The 27849-nt window shown below is 31.8% G+C and overlaps 1 protein-coding gene across 3 annotated transcripts in view; it reads left to right on the forward strand.

The window, feature by feature from the left end:
- The window catches only part of LOC125074367 (homeotic protein distal-less), a 99646-nt gene that overhangs the window by 21365 nt on the left and 50432 nt on the right, over positions 1-27849 (forward strand). For all 3 annotated transcript variants that reach the window (XM_047685674.1, XM_047685671.1, XM_047685672.1), the window contains exon 3: positions 11356-11543. In XM_047685674.1, the coding sequence (XP_047541630.1) occupies positions 11356-11543 (188 nt within the window). The remainder of the gene's footprint in view (positions 1-11355; positions 11544-27849) is intronic.

Raw genomic sequence — 27849 nt, forward strand, 5'->3', positions numbered from 1 at the left:
ACGGACACTGTGATCATTTTTTATATCGCGTGTTGTAATCGGTCTCCGCTTGTCTATGGTACGTCGTAACAAAAATGAAACAGGTCAAGTATGTTTAAGCGATAGAAAAATGTTTTGAATATTTATGTTTAATTTTTTTATTATTAATTTATCGTTTAATATAAAATATACAATTTTAATAAAATTTAAGTATTAAATATGAAGAGGAATGTGGTACTTTGGTCATATTTATTAAAAAAAAAACAAATTGTGACAACGGCTGTCAAAATCATTTAATTTTCAAAGATCGGTGTGGATACTTACGTGACGTCATACACAGCGTTAAGTTTTTTCAATTAAACAATTTTCTAGCGTACACTTTAATTGTATTATATTATTATTTTGATGTAGAAATTATGCTGTTGCTATAAAAATATGGTGTTAATATGAATCGCAATTAATCAGAATTATTAACGCTATAATCATCAAATTACGCCAAACATGGTTAACGTCACGTTAAGCTAATCTAGCATTTAATCCAACGTTATAAGGATTACTTTAGGTTGTATAAATACCTCATCATATTAGTCAAAATTGATGAGAACTGTAACCAATACATCTTGACCTGTCATGTTTCTTTGTATTTATCAAAAGGACGTCCTTTTCAATTGGTTATTTGTATGCTGATTTATAAGCGTCCTTATTACAACGATTTAAAGTTCATTTTAATGATAATTATTTAATTATATTTAAGTAACGATGGGATCTTTATGACATTGAATTAAGATTCATTTTCCCGTAACAATCTTTTAATTTTGTCACTCATAAATCTTAGTACATTTAACGAATGTTTTGTAAGTTAATTATATAATTGTTTATTGCCGTTTGTTTTACTATGTATGTTTGTCTGTCAATTAGATAATAGCTAGTGACTATAACTTTCGTAAATGCGGGCGTTTTCGGTGGTATTATTTAAATTAATTCGGTTTGAAAGTTGCCGCAACTAAATTTATTTTGAACGATAAAAATCTTTAGACATATTTTGAATGAGTTGATATATGTTATTTACTTATGTACATAATTGATATATTGTATGTTCCTCATAATTTGATTAGAAGTTATTCGGAAACGACCGGAGAGAGTTCAGACACGGGACCAAAGATTTCATGTGCAGATCCTAACAAGAAACTCAGTAGGTAGTTACCCTTTTCCAAAATTTGAAATTAAATATATCTCAATCATATACAAATAAGTTTATAATATATATGTTGGGACAACAAGTACGTCACGCTTTTTATCGTCTATATAACGCGGAGCAAAGCGTACAATAACGAGTCTATACTGATATTATTAATGAGAATGTAATCTGTCTGACTGTTTGTCTGTTACGCTTTGATGGCAAAACTACTAAACCGAATTTGATGACATTTGGTATGACGCGAAAATGATCTAAAGCGATATAACACGCGGGCGAAAACTATTTAACTATAAAAATGACACAATGAGGGAAAAATAAAACTGTATTGTTCAACCCGGAACCCCTAACCAACTCCCAACTGTTTCGCCCCGAGCGTCATTATATCTAATAACATAGCGCGCCAGTCTGGACACATTTTAATTATTACATGCTATTGTACACTTTTTAATATTTTTCGAAGAAAAATTCTCGCTGGCGGCGCAAACGCAAGCACGTGTGCTGTACAGTTCGTCGGATAAGTGTTACGTGGGGGGAAAAAAAGGTTTCGTTCTGTTTTCGTTCTAAATGTATTTTTTTGTTTTGAATTTCGAATTCGAATTTCATTGCAACTTGAAACAATTATGCGTTGTTTTATTTATACGTTCTGAGCTGGAAATTCATCTCGGTCAAACTTTATTGGCCTATTGAGATAATTTATTATGAACTAATTTATTATTAAAAAATTCGCAATCGTAAAAAGGTAAAATGCGATATTCGCTTAAGTACTTATAACAGCGAGCTGAACCTGTGGCTTAACCTGCATATAAGTTCTAAGACTACCTATAGCCAATCACCCCCATTTTATACCTTTGAGAGGGTGAATTATTAAAAGGTACTCTTGTCTCGGAACTCAAAATATCTCCATGTCAAATTTCATCTTAATCGGTTCAGCGTTTAAGCGCGAAGAACAGAAGGAGTTACTTTCGCACTTTTTTTTTATAATAATATCTCATTAATTACTTTTTAAATGTATAACTACGTCACGGTCGTCAATCATTCAGCCACCAAACAGCTATTTGTATTTGTTCCAGTTTAAAGGATGAGTAAGTCAGTGTAATTACAGTCACATAGGATATAACGACTTCGTTTCCATGGATGGCAACGCATAAGCGGTATGATAATGCCATGCCATGCCATGTCCATGGTGACTACTTACCATCAAGTTGATGTGGATTGTCTACATACATTACATACATTAACATGCCACAGCCTGTAAATTTTACTACTGCTGGGCTAATGCCTCCTCTCCCATTGAGGAGAAGGTTTGGAGCATATTCCACCACGCTGCTCCAATGTGATTTGGTGGAATACACATGTGGCAGAATTGCGTCGAAATTAGACGTCGAAAAGTCGTTAAATTAAAGCGATTATTTGACGCTCGATCTTTTGAGCAGTTTCAACATCTCTGGTGGGTTTAGACGTGCTCCAGACTTCAGATAGTATATAAAGACGCGTCATAAAGACGCGATGGGATGAATCCCACATAAAGACGCGTCCAAATCGACCGTGGAAATTGTAATCATAATACAATCATCAATGTCCACTCTTAGTGGCTATGTATATAGTACTAGCTGAACCTGTAATTTTACCCGCGCGAAATTTATAACACAAACTCCCAACCCCCGATTTACTCCCTTAGGTAGGTATACCTTATAAGGAACCTACCTGCCTAAATTTCAAGTTTGTAGGTGTTATAGTTTCTGAAATTTCGTGATTAGTCAGTGAGTGGTATTTCGCTTTTATATATATAGTATAATGAAAAAAAATCTTGAATATTGTTGAACACTTTTGAGCATGACAGTTAACCCTTAACGATCGCGGTCCAGATACGGAGCTCCTAAGGCAGGACACACCCCTTTACTACGAATCTTAGTCTTATCTTACTTTTTTATCGTTTCGAAAACGACCCGCCTTGACGTTCTAACGCTGAACAAAAACTGATGACGTAAAATGTTTTTTTTTTTTTTTACGTTTCATTCACCTGTTGATTTTTTGTAGGAATTTGTCTTTGGATTCTGTGGTTTTTTTTTTGTCGTAATCGACTCGTGTTGTTTTGTACTATTACAATGATTATACATCCATCAATTAGTATCGTTATAACAATAAAATAGTTGTAATTATTTAAATCGTACGATATTCTTCGATTTTGACAGTTGTTTTTTTTTTGACTTTTATAATGGAGAAGGTTCTCATTTTTGACTTTTTTATTTTTTATCTTCAGTCATATCACCCTAATCTTTTGACGAATTTGCACAATTTGTATTTTGCTCGATAGCGGTTTATTCTCCGATATGGTTTTATTTAGACAACAGAACTCTTCAATAAATGCCAAAATCAACCGCTATAATATACTTTTCCTATATATGAAAGTCTGTAGAAGTTTTTTTTTTGGGTAAAATCTTTTTATCTGTAAATAAAAATTAATCAACAAATATAATTCAGTGTTATCAATAAATGACAATGTTGTATTTGTTGCCAGTACAAAAAAAAAAATAAAGAATTTATTAAACAGTTTTGGCAATCCATGGGCGTAACGGTTTATAGATAAGGATTAACGATTGAACACGTTATAACTTGCTTATAAAATTTTATTAACAAGTTAATATAATGTGAAGGTAATTAAAAAATATAATTCGATTCCCATAAGAGCTTTCTGTGAGTTGTTTTAAGTATTCTTTTATCTTTTGTTCAATGAAAAACGGCGCATCAGCAACAGCTTTTTATAGCGGCTACGTAGACTTACGACATTCATGAATTTAAGATATAAATTATATTTAAGCATTGATTAAAGAATGCTGTCTTCTTTTTTAGATTATCAAATTAATGATGACGGAAAGAGACAGATCACTATAAAAACGACTGCTAAACAAATTTTTTAAGTTGGTATTTTTTAAGATGTACATCTGTTCACTAACGAAGGCGCGCCCCTCTATGTTAAATTATCGTGGTGCATTAGTGTGTGTGACGCTGCTTATAAGATGCCTTAGTGTGCGTTTGTCATACAAGCCGATGATCTTTCTTTCAAACAATAAACTTTCAACTCCTTAACTCGGAATTGATATTTTATTTCATACTAGACATACAAAAAAAAAATTTTGAGTAGATTAAATTAAAATGTGTTAACGAAATATAGTGTATGTAAACACACACACACATATATATATAAATTATCTTCTAGAAGTTACACAATAGAAACAGAGTTAACGACAGAACGTTAACGAATAGTCTTAAATAGGTGTGTCGTAGTCAAAACGCCCACCTCTAAGACCACAATGGGAGGTTACATTACCAAATAATTACTTTTTGCGTTCAGTATAATTATCACATTGACAATGGACTTAATTAAAAAATACGAAAACTACCGTATTCGATATTCAATTTTGACATTAAAATATTAATTGTAAATACCTCTTATTAAAGAAAATAAGGTCGGTACTACACATACGACCGCAGATCCCGAGGTTCTGATTACAAATCCCAAATATTTGAATAAGATTTTTCCATTGAAAAATTTTCAGTAACAGCACGGAGTTTGAATATTGAAATTGTGTGTTGCGCCTGAAATATTTCCTTTCTTTATGGTCGTGTCGGCCGTCCCATCGGATTATTAGAGCGTGGATATGGAAATTACACCTGTTTGCACACACACACACTTGTTCACTATGATATCCCCCGCGTAGTAGGCTGGTCTCCGTTGAGATTAGGCGCTGTGTCCGTAATCGGTTAGGACACGTAAAAATAATATTTAAATATTTTAACAATACTTAATCAGTTAATTTTGTAATCGTTATTCATGTTAATATAAACAAATCGCATTAATCACTCTTATTTGTTTTTTTTTTCACAATTTTGTCGAAGGTTATACCTTGTTACGACAAAATTGTGATAACTTAAATTTAAAATATAAGTTTATTAACAAAATAATTGATAACATTAAATGCTTAAATATATACAACTATGAATTAAAAATAGTTACTGTATAAATCTAGAATATAATTTAAATTTAATATAAATTAAAATTTGGCTGAATTGTTAATCTACTTTTCGTAGAATCGCAAAAAAAAAGTCATAAGAGAGTTCGCTTAGTGTTCAAATACAAATAAGATTATGCTCAACATTATAAGCTGACTGAAAATAAAAAATAAAATATATTTTTTTTATTGTTCGAATATAAATATGTACAATGATTCCTAACGTGTTCAGAAAAGAATGAATACATTTTTAAGACGTAACTTTTACGACAAAAAAGAAGCGAAACGTCGCAAGTCTGCACTTTCAATGTAGTTTTAAAGTGTTTTTGTAGATGCCTAAATGTTTTTAAGGGTTTTTATTGTTTTTTAGTTGGGTCGTTTTATCTTCGCTTTTCGGTAGGCGGCCCTGGGGGCGGGGCGGTTTCGACGCGACGCGTTGGGGTTACCATGGATTAAAATAAATTCTCCTTACGAATTTTATTATTTTATTAAATTGAAATTCTTCTTTTATCGTTGCTCAAATTAAATTTAAATATACTTATATTTATGTAAGAAAGGAATCTATGTTTATTTTAGAATCACTAAATATAATATTAGTTTTGGTTTGAATAATTAATTAAATATAGAAACACATAGCTTGGGGGACTATAATAATAGCAACACATAATATTTTTAAGTGTCATGGCGTCTGCAATTCGTTTCTTACTTAGATAAAAAAATAAAAATACAAAGTTCATATGTGTAGAACTAATAGCGATGATATAATGGGGAAAGTAACTCTGTCTGTTTGTTTGTCTGCAACGCTTTAACGGGTAAACCACTGAACAAAATGGTATGGTAACGGTATTTTGTATCTAAAACATAAGACCGCTTTCAAAACACTTGGGCCAAGCCGCAGGCGAAAACTAGTATTAAAATATTTCGGGTTCCAAATTATTGCACGAACTTTATATCTATTTCTTCGCCCTCATAATCCAATGGGATGGGAAATTGGAAACCCAACTGTAAGGTGTTCAAGCGCTGGCTTTACGAACCTTCTAAGGTATGAGATTTTTAACATTACCAGCTCCCACACTTCAGGCTGATATTGAGAATTGTCAATAGAAAAACCCAATAATTGTGATGGGCCCAAATGCGTTTGCATCCAAGACCTCGGGCTTTATCTATATTTATTAAAGCGAAATACCCTTCACTGTTTAATCACGAATTCGCATAGTGTGTAGATATCCGCTAAGATTTAACGAAACTCTACCCTTAAGGGGGTAAAACGGGTTTTGGAAGTTTGACTTTTATAAATTTTTCGCGTGTAAACCGGCAGGTTCAGCTAGTAGCTTTAGAAGTTAGTGGCTAGACCAACGAGGTAGTACTAAGTAACGATTTGCGTTGCATACCTCATGCATATAACTCTACCCAATCGAATTTGATATTTCACTAAGGATAATCTAAAAGTAAAAAGGTAAGGAAATATATTAAGGTCTAATAGAAGTTAAGACCTTTGGTATCGTGGAATACTACATAGAGTGGTTCATTTAATTATTAATAAAATAATCATAAATATAATTAAATTAACACGGTCTATAAATAAATCAGGAAGTAGAAATATAGCTTCGATTATTTTAATAACACTTTTTTTTTGTTCATCTCAAATATAATAATTATATTGTTAATACAAGTATAAAGTTTCGAGTATTTAAAAATACCGTACGAGGTAAATATATGATATTTTTTATACGTGTCATTGTTATTATTATTTTATTTGATTTTATTGTATCCACGCCTTAACGAAATATCACGAATAATCGCCTGATGTTAAATTATACACGCTTTAAAATGTATTATAAACAGTTTTTATGAATTGATTATTTTATATTTTGATAATATTTTTCAAATGTCATTCGTGAAAATTAATGAATATTTCGATACAATGAAGAGGATTATTTAAATAATACGCGTGCATCACTAAAAATGTATCGACAACCTCGTGTTACCCCATCACTACCGCTCAGGGGTGTGTCCGGACCTCGGGCTCGCATTGTTTTGTCCGTCTGTCTGTCGGAGGCCGACTTGAATGTAGATATATTTATATATAATAGCCATGGGAAACGGTTTGTAGTGAATGGATATACTTGTTTTTAATGCGTGACAAAACTACTTAAAATAAACTATTGTTATATGTCTAAATCACGCTATCGAAGTTTTTTAGTTTTATTATTATAAAACACTACCACCGATAATTTTGTTCGTGATAAAATGAATTTAATAATTTGAAATACTTATACGGGATTGAGTCTATCTCATTTCTCAATGTTGGTAGTGCATTGGTGCAAATTTGAATGTAATTTCAGTAACTTCTAAAGAAAATTAAGTATTATGATATCTTCTCCTCTTCTACCTGGCGTTTATTAATCCAGCCTGGAATTTATTGCCTGGATCTGCCTTCCAACTAAGCCTACTCAGCTTTGCACGGTCTTTAGTGTAATCCGTAAATCCATTGGCTCTCATGTTCTGCATCCCGACATCCAGATATCGCTTCCTCGGGCACCCGGGAGGCTTAGATCCAGGCACACGCATATCAAGGCACTTTCATCTGACATAGTCATCAGTCAATGTGCGACATGGCCATACCACCTAAGTACAGTTTGGAGTTTATCCGCTACAGCACGGACCCGAGACTACCTCGAATGAGTTACGTCGCGTCGAGTTGAGTCGAGTTGCTTATGCGGTCCGCGTTACACGATCTATTGACAAATAAAAAATAGGAATCTTTATCTAATAAAGAAACCGTCAAATCCGCCACAGATTCGAAAACTTTGACGGAATTTTTATATCCGTTGCTACATTAATATCGTAACCGGGAATCCCTTGACATACTTTACCCATATTTACGCGACTACCCAAAAATGGATTGTAATGTTTTTAGATTCATGTATATGTATGTATATGTTTGTTTATTGGACCGTAACTATTAAATGTTTGAACAGATTTGGATTTATTAATAATGGTGATAACAAACATGTTTATTAACAATAATTCGGCTGTCAAATGTCATTATTACTAAATATATATTTAATAAATTAAAAACAATCTACAAGCGACAATAATATCACGTGTACTAAATATTGCAATAAAATAAAAACGACATCATAAAAGTGTCATTACGATGTTTTATTAAGATTATTTTCAATTTCAATAAATTATTGCGACCTTTAACAAAAAAAAAACTTCATCGAATTGACGAATTTAAGTGAATTGAAATGTTCACTTTGAATTAATATATCGAGGGCATCTCGTTACGTATTTCCTTTATAAATATAAAGTTTTATCAAAAGAAGTACAATTCGTTGTTTAAAAATGCGATCGTGAATACAGTGACGACAAAACACAACACCTGGCTTATATATATGGAGAAATTTCTTCAAGTATTACCGCGTTGAAATTCACGCGAATACATTTAATATAAACTAACTAAAATATTACTCAAAATCACTATATTTATGTAAAGAAAAAAATGTAATTTTTATGACCCAGTGGTTAGAACGCGTGCATCTTGACCGATGATTTCGGGTTCAAACTCAGGCAGGCACCACTGAATTTTCATGTGATTAATTTGTTTCTAATTCATCTCGTGCTCAGCGATGAAGGAAAACATCGTTAGGAAAGTTGCATGTGTCTAATTTCACCGAAATTCTGTCACATGTGTATTCCGCCAACCCAAATTGGAGCAGCGTGATGGAATATGCTCCAAACCTTAACCTCCAAACAAATCTGTACTAATATTATAAATGCGAAAGTAACTCTTAATCCTTGTCTGTCTGTTACCTCTTAATCCTTAAACCGATTTAAATGACGTTTGGTATAGAAATAGTTTGAGTCCCGGGGTGTAAAGGCTACTTTTTCAGAAAACTTACCTTACTTATTAAGAAAATTACTCAGTATTGAGTTAACAATAATAATATATTAAGATATTTGCACAAATGCACATGCAATTAAGTGTGACTACATGCACAAGGGATATAACATCTTAGTTCCCAAAATGTATGATACACAGATGTTTAATGTTCATAATTTAACAGTTACGATTACTTACTTCGCTTGAGCTTGAACTAAAACAAGCTTTGAAACCTTCCATGGGCATTCTACCCACTAAGCCACGGTGCACACATGTAAGAATTTCACAAAATATTTCAAACTGAACTACAGTTAAATTGATAACACTCGGAAACTTTGGAAGCTAGAATAAATTTGCTCTGCATAGTTCCGCGATATGTAAATGTACACTGGGCAGCAATTTACGGCTAGATACCTAATTCGTTGGTTTGAATTTCGAATTGTAAATGTTTGTTTTATACACGCCATATATCATAACTGTACGAGGATGTTTTATTGTGTAATAAATACAACGAACAGTAGAAAAGGAATACGTATTTAAAGTTGATACTAAATTTTTTTTTTAAATCCGTTGTGAATTTTTTTTATTAAAGTTTATATTGTGATAAGTTTGTTAGGAGTTAATCTCTTTTGGAAATATTCCGGATATTTTAGTTGTAATTTTAAATCTTAACTGTATGAGTAAATCATTTAGTTTATGTATGAGTATCTTAAAGAGACTAGTTGACGATCGGTAAATTTTTTTGGTTCTGCAGACATGGCATTTGAGTTACCAAAGTTGATGATGTATAGTGATGTAAGGTTTAATTTACCGTCATTATTATCAGGCGACTAAATTGCCATTCTGCCTAAAAAAAATAATATTAAAAAATAATATATACAACGCAACTGTCAACGATAAGTTCCATCTCAATATGATAATGTATAATTTTAATAAAAAAACGTATTAAATTCAATATTTAAAAATATTTTCACTACACAAATAATTTTAATAAGTCTTAGTAACTTACTGACATATCTTTTTTTTTTACTACCATACGAAAGTACGTCCCTTTCTGCCATAACGTTGACGATAATCTGTGCACGGTTTACACTTGACGTATAAAAAATCGAGTGTGCTGGATAACTTATATATTTAAACAGAACGTTAGTACGCGTGCAGCCTTTTCGTGCACAAATGTGGGTTGAAATAAAATACCCTAAAGCGATTCATCCGTTAACGTATTCTCGTAAATCAACAAACCAAAAACAGCGCAATAAATTCAGAACAAGAGTCTCAACGTAAAGTAATGGCTACCTTATAATGGATGGTGTAAGTCATAATTACAGTTCGTATCTGTCGATCTGATACAACACCCATATGCTTTCCATTTGGGCGTTATGACGTGTATCTTGGTGTATATGATTTCAAATAACGCTGTAATTTTATTTTTAAATTAAAAAAACAAAGAAAATTTGCATCTTGCTACAAGACCATGATAGATGCTCCTTTAATCTGGGTACCAGATATTCTACCATCAAACAAAAATACTTAGTATTGTTGTGTTTTGGTTTGAAGTGTGAGTTAGCTAGAGTACGCAGAGGCGCAGGGGACATAATATCCCAAGGTTTGTGATGCATTGGTGATATGTGGAATGATTAATATTCCTTGAAATAATAATGTCTTTGGACTGTCGTGGCCATTTCATAACAGTTGGCCCATTTGTCTTGGACATAGAAAAGCGCAAGCTTGGATTGTACCCAAGATCTGCTAACATGATCATATCTAATTCAATTCGACACATTCAATCGTTCCAATTTTTAATTTATTCTACATCTTCAAATGTCAACATTATCTTACTGTTGCAAGATTTTTCGTTATCTCTACAAGGAAAACCTTGATCTTGAGCGGTCTAGGAAGACACAAAGTAGAACTATCAGCCTCGTTACGTTGGAGGAAAACTTTGAGATTTAATTCACGCTGGTCCGTTCAGCTTAGTGCATTGTAGTCCAGTGGCTAGATGAGTGGTCTCGAGGTTCTGGGTTCAAGGTACTGATCAATTCTCAGTAATAGCCTGCAGTTTTGAACTTGGAAATGTTTACAATACAGTTCCTCGGAAGCTCGTAAAGCCGTTAGTTCTGCGCCTGAACGCTGTCTAGTGTCATGTCGATTTGTTGACTTATCGAATGATGTGAGCGACGGAGAAGGGAGGGCCCTTGTGTTTGTGAAACCCCCTCCCCCCTATGCACAAAAGAGCATAATTCCATTTCAACATAATTAACATATGAAATCTTTTGCAGAAAAATGTGGACTATCAGACGATCCTGGTCTCCGAGTGAACGGCAAAGGCAAGAAGATGAGGAAACCTCGCACGATATACTCCAGCCTTCAGCTGCAGCAATTGAATAGGAGGTTTCAGAGGACACAGTACCTCGCCCTCCCCGAAAGGGCTGAGCTCGCCGCTAGCTTGGGTTTAACGCAGACGCAGGTAAGTGGTGTATCTAATATCTATCTTTTTTATCTCGTTTGTTTATCAAAAAGAGCTTAATGACTCGCGTAGAACGATAAAAAGTCAGTTTCAAACAATATATTAGTAATTTAAGTGTTCAGAGTTTGAATCGAAGACTTTAAAAGATTAATTACGTGTCCTTGTATAAAATACACAAAATAAATTTGTGTTAAGGTTTAAAGGGTGTTTTTGTAAAATCAAAATATACTTTATTCAAGTAGGCTTTTACAAGCACTATTGAATCGTCATCTAACAAACTGTTTAAAGTAAAGCTACCACCGGTTCGGAATGTAGATTCTACCGAGAAGAACCGGCAAGGAACTCAGTAGTTACAAATAAACGTAATATTTTTTTACAAACGTAAAAAAAGTAGTTATATCAAGAAGAGCTTAACACTAACTCGTAATGAAATCGTGATGATCAATACGTATATAGATGTCCTAAAAATAAAATAAAAATATGTTAAATTAAGTACACTAAATACGCTTTATACGTGTTTGTCAAAAACATATTTTTTAATAACTATTAATATTTTTAACATTTAACATTTAAGCCGTAAGGTCAAATTTCTCTCTACTTTAGTTGTTTTATTGTATGTAAATATTCATAGGCCGATTATCACTTAAATACATTAGTAGCGGAATAATAAGGGATCGGACACACCTGCGCGATCAAGCATAACAGAAGCCACTATGACGCGAAATCATCTGTAAAGATGTAGCGGTATTATAAGCTACAATAACTCAGCGGCATGTAACCGAACAGTAAGTAACAGGTTCGATTCGTGCCCCTTAAGACATTCAATCAATAAATATTTGTAATTAAATGTCATCTCAATAAAAAAAATACTTTTGATAATATTTTATCGCAAAATTGTTGCTAAAATTGCTCCAGTTAGAAAGTGCATATGTGTTAATAATTTATATCGGCTTTGAAGGAAAACGTCGTAAGGAAACCTGCATGTGTCAAATTTCAATGAAATTCTGACACATGTGTATCCATCAATCAGCATTGTAACTGCGTGATGGAATAAGCTCCGAACCTTCTAAAAGGGAGACGAGGCCTTAGCCCAGCAGCAGTTTCTTTACATATTTTTAATATTCACCATTAAAAATAAAACCGAATAAAAATCTGTTAAACTATAATTTACTATACCTACTATATATATAGGTATATAACATGTTTATACAAATCAAAGCATAAAATAAATCATAGAGTATTTATACTTTCCATTTAAAGTTGTTCAATTAAATATTGTCAATACAGTAATTCAACGATTTCATATCATTAGAGTTTTCGAAGTGTGCGTGTGCATATTAAATGTGATTGTTGTTAAAAAAAATGACGACACTAATATACTTAATGAACTATTATCACTAGACTATTTTTAAGACTGAATAAATCACATCCATGCCACATATTTATAAAATTGTGTTTAAAAAAAATAACACTACTTTTTTAAGTAAGTTGAATCTGACACATAGAATATAATTCTTTTCTTATCAATTGGACTTAAAAATAAAAGTAAAAAGTGCGCAGGTGTAATTATGTCGCGGAGGCAATAATTATATACTGTTTATTTTGTAACCAAATCAATATCGACTCTAAGTACGTGTAGAAAGAATATAAAGTTGCTTGTTTTATTAATTAAGCCGGTAGTACGTTAAAGACGTGTAATTAAAGACAGGATATTTTTTTTTTCATTTCTAATCTTTGTCGGATAGCGGCGTTTAAAAATAGGTAAAAATTTCTGAGGTTCATTTTTATTGAATACTATATAACTACTTTGATTATCATCTCTTTATTATCTATAATACAAAAAATCATATTATTATTACTAATTGAATTTTAAATTAAATACGAAAATTATATACTTTATATAAAACCTTTTTCGATGTATAAATCAGACCCTTTTCCATATTTCCAATTACCTTTTCCTGGCTGGTAAAAAAAAAAAAGAAAAATGTTTTCGCGCCACACCACAGATACACCTAACTATCGGATCGGCTCGTAACAGATTGATTCGTCATGTGTCACCGTGTAGAATGAATAATCGCGCTCTGTACCGATGGGAGAGTGGCCTTTAGCATGTGTAGAGGCGACATACCAAAAAAATGTTCACATAAAATTAAGTTTATTCATATAATTTGTTAACTTCTTAATAATTACGTAAGAATTCTTTTAAGCAACAGCTTTGACAAAATATGAAAAAAAATAAAGAGGCTATAAATAGGAGTCTTTAAGATGAGTGTTAAAAGCATTGTATAACAAATCGATATAACATGTAATTCAAACAAAAAAGCCGCCTCTGTCTTCGCTAACAATGCAATTAGTACAGCACTTTAAGTATTGTTAATTGCAGCGAATAAAAAAAAATACATAATTTACATATGCACCGATAAATTTAAAGCTAAACAAAACACGACGTACTAAGAAAATAACATAATGATTACATATTCAATAAGAAACATCGCTAATCATGCGATTCTAAAAAATATTTAAAAGCAAAGCCTAAACAAAGATAAGCCGATGTTATAAAAACGACAATTAAGAACATTATAGTTAATTCAAGCATATAATTAGTGTTCCCTCTATAAGTTCTTAGTACTGTAACATTGTAACGGTAGAAAAAGTAATCTTAAGTTAATTTTATTATAATTTAATATTACCAAGTTATTGTCCGCTTCACTTTGATGGGCCCGTCGCTAGTGATGTGATCGTTTTTTTTTTTTTAATTTGTAGGTGCTTTTTTATGGATGGGATAGTAGGGTTTTGGCATTACTTAGGATTTATTTTAATTTAGTAATAGTTATTAGTTTCAATACTTCGTATTTAATATTTTATTGAAATTACAAATACATTCATATTTATACATTACAATAATCAGTTTAATTACTTGATATTATTTTAAATTTTTAATAATATTTCAATTTAAAAAGAGAATGTTTAAATTAAAAAAAAAAACTATTATCGATAATCCTATTCCCATCACTACATAACCTCTCTTTCTATATCTCCATTTGTTTCTTCATTAATTGTTATAAAAGCAGGACACAAACATACAACCGTCTCAGTCTAACAAATCCAATTATATCAACAGGATTCGTGATACATTTCTGAGATTTCAAATATCATTTGACGTAAATCGACTTTTTATCGACAGGAAGGATGTTATGACAACTGCCAATTAGTATTGTGAGTGTAAAATATATTTGGAGTGAGCCAGTGTAATTATAGGCGCAAGGGACATAATATCTTAGTTCACAAGATTAGTGACGTATTGATGACGAATTGGACGCTTAATGTTTATTACAGTGCCAATGTATGCCAATGCTGACCAATTACTAAATAGTACTATGTCTATCGTTTTAAAAGAAAATTCTAGTAGAAATTATTTAAGAAGTTGTCCTTTTTGAAGCCTTCGAACTGAAAGTGTCAAATATTAGTTTGGCGACTGAAGAGATGACAGGTACTTTGGTATTCGCCTTAGCATGACTTAAATTAAAAAAAAAAGTAGTTCGAGAATAGTCAAAGTCATTTCCTTAACAAATAACTAGTGATTATTAGAAATAGTTAAGTATTGTTTCTAAGTTTAGTTTTTAAGTGTTTGTAGTACTTTTTGTTTTACAAGGTTTTCACAAAATGAGGTCAAGCGAATAATTTATTACCGGTAAAGCAAAAAATATGATTGATTGGTTTACCTTTCACTGGATTTTTGGACGTATACCTACTTACGTTCTCATTATGAAAGAGGTCTTATATGTTTCACAATATTTTTAAACTGTATACTTTTTACTGTTACTACATACATTAAAAAAAAAAACTTTCATCCTCAACTGTCAACTGTGATTTCATTCAAATATAATTGAAAAAAATAAATAAACATTTCTTAATTTTAAATATACTAACCTAATAATTATTTTAAGAGATTCATGAATACTAAAAAAATTACGTTTCAAATTAATTTGGCGCCTTAATAACTTACCCAATTTCGGATACAGATAAAAAATTGTAGCACAGATAAAATATAACAGAGGTGTCACTTTAAACAATAGATAAAAAAAATTGTAAAGGCTACCGCACACTCGAGTTGAGTGTCAAAAAAACTCATTTGTGATCGGAAAGCGTCATGTCAGAATGAAATGATGATGGATGGGTTTAATTCGTATTATGTGAATTGTGTGACGAAATGGAAGCGGGTTTTCTGTATTTCTAGTAATGTTATTTACCGCTCGTTCTAGGTTCCCATGTGTGGTGCGTTTTTATAAATTGGATTGCATGGAAAAATTACAGATTAAAAATAAGCGATGGTTAGATGGAAAACATACTGTTGTTATAATAATGATTAAATATTGTAAACATGCTTGTCATGAAACTTACTACAGATTTAAATTCATTTTTTAAATATTTTTAAGAAGAAACTTTTTAAAATCCTTTTACCATTTATCAAGAGTCAACAAAATAAAAAATAAATTTAGTCGAGTAAATTTTTACCGTTGCCTAACGGTACACTTAAAAAAAAATTAATTTAATTTTACAATATATAAGTATTCAATTGATTCATTCGTAGTTCCGTGGATGGTATATAGTAGCATTATCTGTGGGACAATACATTAGTACATAGCCACTTATACATAACAAATGGTGTCACAATATATGCCAGTCATCATTTCAAATGTTAGGAAAGATGACTTTCGAATTTCAAAGTCACTTCTCTGATTGGCTGTCAAAGATCCGCTGCCAACCAATACTCGCTCGTCAAATGCGGTGACTTGCAGATGAAAGACAATTGTAATAAAAAATATAGATAAAAAATACCGGCTTCTGTTAAAGTGGCGGGCTTTTTTGTAGAGGCTGAGGTTTGAGTCACGATATGTAACTTAATGTAAGGGGTCGAGAATTCCGTAAGATAATTTTAGGAAATAAAATAATAAATAAGTCATGGTAAAAATATATTTAAATAACCAATCTTAAGCATAAGTTGGACCTTTGCCTGTAATTTCGGATAAAAAATTGCACGCATACAAAATTTCATACTTAGAATTTTCTCGTTGATTTTAAAAATCGAACATTATCGAATGTATTTTTATTTATAAGTCGCCTTATAAATAAAAATAAAAAATCCATCCGTTACAAATGTCATTACCATTTACCAAAGTCATATACAAGACGTAACGGAGATTTTTTTGATCAATTTATTTATTTATTTATATAAATATAATTGAATGTATATAACCATTATGGCCTCGTTAGTTTAATTTATAAGGCTGAATATTTTGAACCTTAAACTAGTTGTAAATTTAAAAAAAAAAGGGTATTGTAGCAAGTTTGGACGTTGACAATGTTAGATCTCTTAAAGCACGTTATCTCAATTGCGTATCAACTTTTGCCCTATAGTGTGAATCTTGAACATTTGGACAGTCTAATAGCGAATGGCTACTGAAGCTGAACATGGCTAAGAATATCATAAAAATCCCAATAATATGAGAAAATTATTGTATTACCAACATGCATCTTTATAAAGCGGTGTCAATAAATATCAATATATCGATCGATATTAGAAAAAAAAAGACCATCTGACAGATTTGTTAACTTTGTCAAACTTTTTTAAGCTGTGTATTTTTTATCTGTGGCCCATTTGACATGAAAAACAGAAGGCGGGCAAATTGGAAAATCGTTTTCAATTGTAAACAATTAACTTTAATTGAAAGAAGTTGGGAGCCAATTGTTAAAATAATGTCCCTCGACAATTATAGGGATTAAATAAGTAGTTCGAACTAACTTAACTGCCCTAGATATAAATATATTTAAAGTTAATTAAAGTTGTCTTATTAAATAAAAAAAAAATCAATTATTAAAATAATATAAGTTTATTATTTTATTACGTATTTTTAACAATTTAACTTTTTAGGATTTTTGTTTTGTTCCTTCTTGTTATACAATTGTATTGTAAAAAACGTTTTTTTTTTTTAAATAATAAATTAAATAATAAAATGACAGACGTTTTTTTATCTGTATAATATCAATTGTTAACAAGGAAATTGCTACTGCTATGCTAGTCTTCAAAATCAACCGTACCGATAAATCTCTTGCGTGTCTTCTCCAACCTACGTGTCATTGGCGAAAAGTCAAAAGGTGTTTACGTGTATTAATTTAAAAAATATATATATACGAACACCATTTAAATACTATTGGTCGCCCATTAATCGAACAATAATCGACATTAAAAATACAAGATTTTTTTTTATAAATTTTCATATTTCGAACATTTTTATTTTCCATAATTTCTGCCCTCGTCAACAGATTAAAAAAACGAATCATTTTACAAGTAGTAGAAAATATATTGATATGGTATTATTTATATACATATATATTACGGTACTTGACTGACATGACATATTAGCTACTAAAGGTGGTGGCACTTTGGCAATATAAGGAATGGTCGATATCTTAAAACACCATCAGGTGACCCATGACCGTCCTACCTAATCTATATAAAAAACACGAACAAACAGATACAATTTCTACGCTCTCGTTAAGAAATGCTAATTCCCCTTATGTATAATAAATAGCAATCTCAGATCGAAACATAAAATGATGCATGACGTAGATATTAATAAAACAAAGAAACATTTCTTTAAGCCATATTAATTGTTTTTTATACAATTGTAAACATACCTTAATGGCGGACATTTATAAAAAAAATGCCAGTGAATACTTAATACGATCGCTAATGTGTATGAATATATTAATTATTCAGAATACTTAAAAGGAATGCCGCGATCAAGGAAAAATATTACGACTTTTATTGTGATTGCGTTTTATATAAATGAACGTAAATAAAAACTTATCATTTGTTAATATAAAAAACAACAAACATGCCCGTCTGGATAGGTACCACCCACTCATTAGATATTCTACCGCCAAACAGCAGTAGGTATTGCTATAGTTCAATATCGTTATGTGAAGGGTAACATCTTAGTCATCAAGGTTGGCTGTAAGGTGGGTTGTAAAGCCACAGATCCAGCACGTAAGTAATAAAAATAGGAAATGTATCTGAAAATAAATCACTAACAAAAAAAAGTCATAGTTACGACAATGTTTGGACTTTGTAACGCATTCCGATTCTGAGTTTGGTTATGTTTTTAGAAGAATTTATGTGTACCCAGCTTAAGATATGTACTTCGGTAAAGTGAAGGAATAAAGGATTTATGTACTTAACTTTCAAACTTCCAGCAGTTACTGAGATTTTTTAAAGATAATAACTATTTACTTGCCCCGGATTTGTATCCGGGACCTCTTCGTCTCCAACTTTATAAGCTAACCACTAAAGTAATTAAAAACTAAACAACCACGATATTGTATATAAGTTAGAAATTATTGGAACGACTTCCATAACTTTTAACAGTAAGTATTAATTAAAACGGAAACTAATACAATTTCCCATAGCACAGATTAAATTTATAAATTTAATTGTCGTTTGAGGTTTAATAAGTTCGTATTTCAAACGAGGATCCTTGCTTTGTTGAGTTAAAAAAAAAGCAATTTGGCGCGAACATTTCGTCAAGATTTGGATTATTGAGTATTTCCAAAGCACTCGACTTAAACATTTCTGATAACACGCAACTAATTAAACGAAGCAAATCAGAAAATTCTAATTAAGATCTATGATAAATAACCCATATCCTATACCGTGGAAACATATTTATTAAATTTAAGCTTTATTTTTATATAAATAAGGTTCAATTTAATATAACATTGTTATTAAGTTGTCGGTGTTGCTGATTGAAAATATAAATGAAGGTATATAACTGTATTTGTGGATTAAACGTTTGAAAGTGGATAGATCTTGCTTTTAAGTGTACACAAATACCTTTACTCGAAATAAACACAATCTCCTTCTCACAATCTACTTCCAATCCCTATTTTACCCCCTTAGGGATGGAGTTTCGTAAGATTCTTAACGGTTGTCTACACCCTATAAGGAACCAACCTGCCAAATCAAGTTTATAGGTGTTATAGTTTCCGAGATTTCGTGATTATACAGTAAATATAATGACAGTTAACCTTTAACGATCGCGGTCCAGATTCAGAGCTCCTAAGGACTATATAGATTTATCTTCTTAGTGGACTTTTCCATCTCTCTCTGAACACTTCAATGACATTACAGAGCTGGATATATAATATCAGTTAAATATGTAGATAGTATAATGCTCAAAAACAAGTGCACCCCCTATCCCTTCCCTCTCATAATCCGATAAGACTAGAGATTAACAATTTATTACCAGAACAGGGGTTCGATTTCAGAACCTCAACAGTAAACGAGCTAGTTCAATGAAAGCGACAATGTATCTATATTTTTAAAAACACGCTGTATATTTTAAATAGTTGATTAAGAATAAATAAGCACTTAAATGGCTTCCTTATATTGAGATTTAATTGATATTCAATTATTTATAGCGAATTAATTAGTTTAATGAAGTTATTAGTAAAGATACGATCTCAATGTGGCAACACCTTTAGTTTACGTTATACATATGTCGTCGTTATTTTTGTTTTGATATATATTGTAACTAATATATAAAAAAAAAACAATTGACACACACACACACACACAAACACACATCCCAAGACAGTACAATTCGTATATACTAATATTTTAAAAAGGTGAAATTTGATTATTTTTATGTAGGTAAACTCCAGAACTAATATTTTACTTTTTGTTCTGGTAAGTACGTTATTCCTAAGTACTAAAGTTTTTATATTATATTGATAACATACAATCATCTATATTTATTAATAGCGTGCGAAGCCGGAGCGAATCGCTAGTATCATATACGTGAAATACGATGGATTTTCTAAACTTTAGGTCCGATTGGAAATTTACTAAAGATACTCTTTTCGCGACGAAATCTCTCACTATGGAAAGATTTCGCAATTTCTACTTGAAGTGGAAAATTATATCAGCTAGTGTAATATGTATACACTACCTTTATAAGGGCTCTCCTTTTGCGAATGTTTAAAGCTGATTCCGCGGTTCCAATGCGTGTTTGTTATGTATAAACACGTAGGTTAGCAACTGTTTCTATACTGAGCACGAAATGTATTATAAACAAAAATTAATCATCATATTGGTACATGTTGTGGTTGAACTCGCGATCATCGTTTCGAAATGGACTACCCCGTCATAGCTTGGTACTACCGTATTGTTATATGCGGAACCCTTTATACAGGTTATATAAAAATGTATCAAGGGACAGGAAATACAGCTCCTTGACCTTTCTGAGACCCCTCTCTCATAATGACCTCAATGTTGAGCGAGAAATATTTGCCGTCAGTGTTTTAACATACGATTTTATTATTAATTGTGCAATAGCAAAGAAACATATAAAATATATCTCAAAAACAAGAAATAATATGCATCATCTACACGTATGGGTCAAGTATTACAATATAATTTTAAGCAAGTACCACACAACCGATTAAGTTGATATTTTCCACATACTTGGTGTTCGTGACGATACAATTTAGTATACACTTTTTTTAAAAGATTATGGAAACTATTTATTTTAAAATTAACAGCCTGTTATTCTGTCAAGTAACGAAATTTTGTGTGTCCTTAATTAAAATTCAAATGTCTGTGTCTTACTGGTTTATTTGAAATTAGAATGCTTTTTAAATTGGTCTGTTTTCATTGCTGGCTACCCCACAAGTGGGCATGCGTGAAGATAAGCAGTCTCAAGATAGGAAGATGCATAGATAAAGCCAAGGACGTTGCCGCTATTGTATGTTAATCTTGGGATAGAAGGGTAGGGTGACCACCTTTTCGGACGGATTTAGAATATTATTTATAATTAATAAAAACGTATATTAATCTATACTGATATTATAAATGCGAAATTAACTCTGTATGTATACTCTCTTTTATGCTAAACCAAATTTGATGAAATTCAATTTGAAGCCAGTTGGATAGGACATACTTTTCATACCTGAAACCATAGACGTCAACTAGAATGTTATATGATCATAGTGAAACATAGATGTATATTTTATTTAACATACTGCTGATATTGTCAATGAGGTCACATTTATATCGTTAAGTATAAAACTAAAATCATTACATGTTTTTTTTTCACACACAAATGTCCCCAATGTTTTAGTCAAATCGTTGTAGAAACCTTCCACCCCATGTTTGACCAACGTACGTCTCAAGTTATTATGCTAAACGTCACACAAGCTAAACATCCAGCGATTTACTAAGAAACAAAAGAATGTACAAATTGTTGTATCGCTTATTAAATATTCCGCGAATATTAATACGTTTGGTCACCGCGCTCGTTTCGCTAGATGATTTAGTAGGTAGTCAGACCCTACAAAAACCCGCTGGGCCAAGGGGAAAACGCAAGTAACACTGTTCTCTCGTACTAATTCTTTCAATAATGTTAAGAAATTATTAACCAGTGTATAAGATCTTTACGTGATAACATTGATATCGATTGAGATGGCGCAGTGGTTAGAACGCGTGCAGCTTCACCGATGATTGCGGGTTGAAACCCAAGCACCACTGAATTTACTTATATTTAACTTATGTTTATAATTCAGCTCATGCTAAGTGGTCAATGGAATAGCATGTGTCTCCACCTCCACCAACAATTGGGGCTGGAATTAGCTCCAAACCTTATCCTCAGTCGGAGTTATACGGGCTGTTATTTTTAAAGATATCGTTTCTTTTTTATTATTTTGTGAGAACTGTTTTTAATTTGAACATTGGATTTTAACATATTTCGCGATTTTTGGTCGTAAAATCTTGAAAAACCTAATAATGGTGATACGCTATTCTCATGCGTTTATCAAGAAGAGGTGACAGACAGACAAACAGTATTAATATAAATATTATATAATGAAATCTTCTCCGAAATACGCTTGAAGTACTCGTTTATTTTTATTATAAATTAGTCAATTTATTTACCCGTATCGTATAAGTATTCCTCCAACATCGAGAATCAACTAATGTGAATCGTAATTATTAATAATTTATCAATTGAGATTTCAATTAATTTTATCACAAATAAAAAGAAAAAAAAAAAATAAAGACTCATTTACATTTTAGATTCCGTAAAAGATAAATTTGAATGTAACAGTACACACTGTTCGTGTTTTGACGCGAATTCGTCGGAGCGGAAACTGTTTTTTTTTCGCGCTGACACATACCCATCCTGTTACCGGTATGATATGATATTTTTTTAAATATTTAAAAATTTGTCTTTTAAGTATAAAATCTATACTTAATAATGAGACGTTTTTTTTTTTTGTAATGTCTAATTGAAATGACTACAAAACCAGTTAACGTTAAAGCTTTAACAGATAATAACAACTTTTTCGGAGGTTTTACTGTATAATAATTTTGTCGGTACATGAATTATAATTACTTATATTTTGTTATCATTAACTCACTTCTACCGACGACATACTTTGCTTGTATAAAGATGTTACTATAACTAAACATAAGCTATGATACATGTATGTACATTATTTGGTTATGGTTGTTAATAAATATATAATTATGTCGTCCTAACCGATTATTATTTATGAGCCGAGATGGCCCATTAGTTAGAACGCGTGCATCTTAACCAATGATTTCGGGTTCAAACCCAGACACCACTGAATTTCATGTGCTTAATTTGTGTTTATAATTCATCTCGGCAACGCACCTGTAACCCCCCTGGTGTTGCAGATGTCCATGGGCGGTGGTAATCACTTTCCATCAGGTGAGCCTCCTGCTCGTTTGCCCCCTATATCATAAAAAAAAACTCGGGCTCGGCGGTGAAGGAAAACATGTGAGGAAACCTGCATGTGTCTAATTTCAATGAAATTCTGCCACATGTGTATTCAATTGGTGTAGCGGGGTGGAATATGCTCCAGACCTTCTCCTCAAAGGGAGGCTTTAGCTCAGTAGTGGGAAATTTACAGTCTGCTAATGTATGTAACCGATTACGGTCACGACGGCAAGCACAGGTGCTATTTCTATTCCGTCATTCATAATCCGATGGGACCACAAAGCCTACACGACCGGAAAGAGGTCAGTTGCTGAACTGACTTTGGGCAGTTGCTGTCATTTATTTGATGGAAAAACTCGGTAAACTTTTGTTAGCACGACATGGGGTTTGCATCTATTACCTCGGGATCTACGGCCTTACATATATGAGCCGCTAGACCAACGAGGCAGCGTATATTATAAGTATACGAGTTTAAGGAGCCGCGCTTAACAGTTTCGACCGCTTTAAATTTAGACCATTGACAGCGACGTATAAACTCCAAGTCATTCCTGCATATTTTAGTTTAACTGCCTATATGATCTGGTCTCTCTAGCTTTCTTCATGATAGGGCTTTGTTCTCACCAGGTAGGTTTCACCACCTCATCACATATTCTACCGCTAGACAGTAATACTTTATTAGCAAATCGTTATTTGATTAAACAATAAGCAGTAACACTTAGTATTTTGTTATCGATTTGAAATGTGAGTGAGCCAGTGTAACAATGGAGATAACTTAGTTAGGGACATGACATCTTAGTTTCCAATATTTCTGGCGCATTGGTGATTCGAGTAATAGTTAATTAACATATGATATAATAAATGCATTAGGTTACGTAATGGACGATCGAATGAGTTGAATTTAGTTGAGTAAACTCAGTTGAGTTATTTGAGTTGATTTAATATGATAAGTTTATTTTGCAAATACAAATATTAACGTTATATATTTATTTATTCCTTTGAATTATAATATTTTAGTTTTCTATAATACTTGATGCATTCATATCTCATGTTTAGCTTCAATCTAGATGCATTCATTATAACAGGAAAACTGTGGTACCGTCGGCAAAAAACGAATAAAAAAACAATGTTGAGATAATATGCAATAAAAAATATTTACATCAATGTTTTACGTTCTGACTTAAATTGATTATTTTTAATTAAATCCCTGATTGTTATGTATATTTTTATGTTATGTAAATATTTGTGTAAAAACTAATCTGTGACTGCGACTTAGCGTGTGTTTTGAGGTATCAGGTGTTGTTTGGTGTCACCATCTGAATTATACCTTGAAGTTAAAAAACTTGACAGTACAAAGGTATAGTGCTTGTCAGCCAAAACATTGAAAATATTAATTCAAAAATCAAGTCGGTATTTAGGCGTAATAGTTTTATTAACGGCCATTGATACACTATTGGTATATGTAGATTTAATTACCATCAAGCAACTTCAATGCCAATAGCAGAAATAACTGCTACAAGTCAACAGTACAACGATTTACTATAAATAGGTCATAAAAAAAAATTGTAATTTGTAAATTCATCCATAGTAGTCGAACGGGTGGTGCCACCGTATTTTTTGTGCTATCTCTACAAAACGGTGACTTATGTTATCTATGTGTGCGTAAAACTGTCAATGTCTGCGTTTCCTGTAATTAAACAACTTCGAGGTTTCTTATTCGAGAAATATAATATGAATACATTGCATATATTTATATATAATGCGCAGTATTGTTAGACCGCTGCGTGACGTCACTTCCTTTGGATTTTCCCATGTTTTTTTTTTTTACCTATATTAATATGCTGTTTCGTTTATGAGAAACAAAAATGATTTTGTTTTTCTTGTAACTTCTGGTGATCAAAGCTTAAAGACTATTCAATCGACCTTTATCTACAGATCACTTAATTTTTATGTGGCAACATATTTTTTTTAATAAATAATTTTCTTTTTAGTTCTCTTAGCTTAAGCCTTTTTGTTGTGGTTCGGACACAGATTATTCCGCCAATGTCACGTAGGGCGATGAAGACACGTAGGAAATTGATTGGTGCGGTCAAGATTACCTACGAAATCAATTAAATTATCAAGATAAATATATACGCAACATCTAAGAATTTCCTTATTAATTCTTAACCTAGAACAACACAAACATTAAAATACTCTTTAAATAATTATTAGTAATATAAGCCATATAAATGATCAAGCGTATTTCATCTAATAATATAAACTGTCAATGTCAATAATTATTTTTTTAACTGGCAACATTTTGGTGATACCCTACTTTCATAAAAAAACACCCTAAAATTCGAAAACTGTTGTTTTAACTTTAAGCTACCACAATTTTTTACATAATATTCTTATTTATTATTTATTAATATATAATTATTGTTACGGGTTTGAAAACACGACCGTTGTATTTCACGGCCATAACTAATACATAATAACATATGTCATGTTGCGTAATAAATAACTTCATTATTAATCATAATACTGAGTCAGACGTCCGGAAGTACATAACAAAGATTTAATTAATCTATATCGCCACTTATATTAAAATCGAATCGAGATTCCATAAACATTAGAATATGCAGAATTATTACAAATTTACAATAATTTAAAATTGGAATGGAATGGTTTCGAATTTCAAATTTCGATTCGTTCGTATAAAATTTCAGAATGACGTCAACATGCTGCTTGTATCGCAAATAACAATTAATATTAATACAATTAAATAATTTAATAATATTTGATTTATTCGATATAAAACTATAAAAATTGCATTATTAGAAAACATCGGCTGTCAATCTACACGTTCCAACATTCTTTCAAATACGTTTCGTAACAGTTGTCAGAGCGAGACGGATTGATAAAAGGCAACATGTTAGAATGAGATGGGGCGCTCAGTGCAGCCTCAAGGCAATCAACGTTTACTTAGTTCGCGTTTTCCATTTGCAACACTGTGCTGATAGTACTTCAGCGACTTGTGTGGCAGGCGCTCTGTGTTCGACACGGTGTTTCATTGTGCAAGATTTCAATGAGGCGTTGTTTTCTTGATTTCCAAGTATCTGAGGTTACTTCTTTTCTTTCATGATCGCCTAGTACTTTGTACGATATAAATCCTTTAGAGGAAAAACGATTTGATCCTTTTTTTTAATTATTTCCAGAATGTTTTCTATGCAAACACAATAATAAAATTAACCTCCACGATTAAGTAATAAAAAATAATATTATTATATTACCTGAAAATTTAATTAAAGACGACAAAATTTGCGTTATTTCGTAATCATTTCGTTATATTTAAAAAGTAATTATATACAATTTCACATATGTACATATAAATAAATCTTCATAATATCACTAGATTAACTTCAAAGAGTCGAACTGCGACCTACAAACAGATAATAAATTTAAAAAAATATATATTTAAATAACTTATTTGTTCATCCACAGATAAAAAATCGATCAATGAATTAAGGGCGTAATAACTTTTATTAAACAATACATTATAAATCACATGTAAAAACCATCACGCGATGGGAGTTTAAGACCTAATAATATTTACATAAGGTTCGTTTTAAATTGTACCAAGATTACCTTTAAGTCATTCTGTTAAAGGTTACGAAAGTTTTCCATAATATATCTAAGATACAAATCCAAGATATATGACAATAAGCGTTTCGTCATTTCCCTTTTACGGGTACTCGCATATAAGGTTGATCCTGAGGTCCTGGGTTCAGATACAGAGCCCAAGAAATAAAAAGTAGGTGACATTCCCCAGTTAAGAAATTAGCATGTATTTTTATAGTTAAGTAAAAATATGCTGTCTTTGGTGTGGTTTGGATATTTTCCCATATTTTCTCGCTGGCCATAACCATTAAAAGAAAGTTCCTTGAAATTGTTATTCAATTTAGATGAGGTAAGACTTCGTAAGCGTGGTGCGTCCCACTCACAATTTATCCAACCTCTAAGCAGGTTTTGAATTGTCAGTGAGCCAGTGTAATTATAGGCATAATAGTTATATTCATAGCATGTTGAATTCACGAGCATCGACGACTCGTTGACAGTCACTGTGTCGAGTAAATATTTCTATCGGTTTCCATTAGGGAAACTACCATCCAGTGTTTTTGGAAATGGACGTCGAAAGCTTCAAGTTCCTCGAGTTCCAATGGCCATAGTGAAGAAATTCTAATTCTATAGCAGACATTTGTGCACTTATAATACGTCCAACGCAATTCAAAATTCTCTCTCTCTCCCGTGACCAAAATGGTCAGAGAGACATCATCATACAATCGAAGTAACTTTATATACTATACTGATCACCAATTAATCCCATGGGGGATAAATTTTAAAGTAAGTGGTAGTCAATTAAATTGATAAATATTTATTCTAATTTAGGTTTCTCGTTAGAATCATTATCTATACAGATGCATAATTTATAACTGATTCTGGTGACAATCATTTCTCATCTCGTCTGA

The sequence above is a fragment of the Vanessa atalanta genome, chromosome 27 (assembly GCF_905147765.1).
Source record: "Vanessa atalanta chromosome 27, ilVanAtal1.2, whole genome shotgun sequence".
NCBI classification, from domain to species: Eukaryota; Metazoa; Arthropoda; class Insecta; order Lepidoptera; family Nymphalidae; genus Vanessa; species Vanessa atalanta.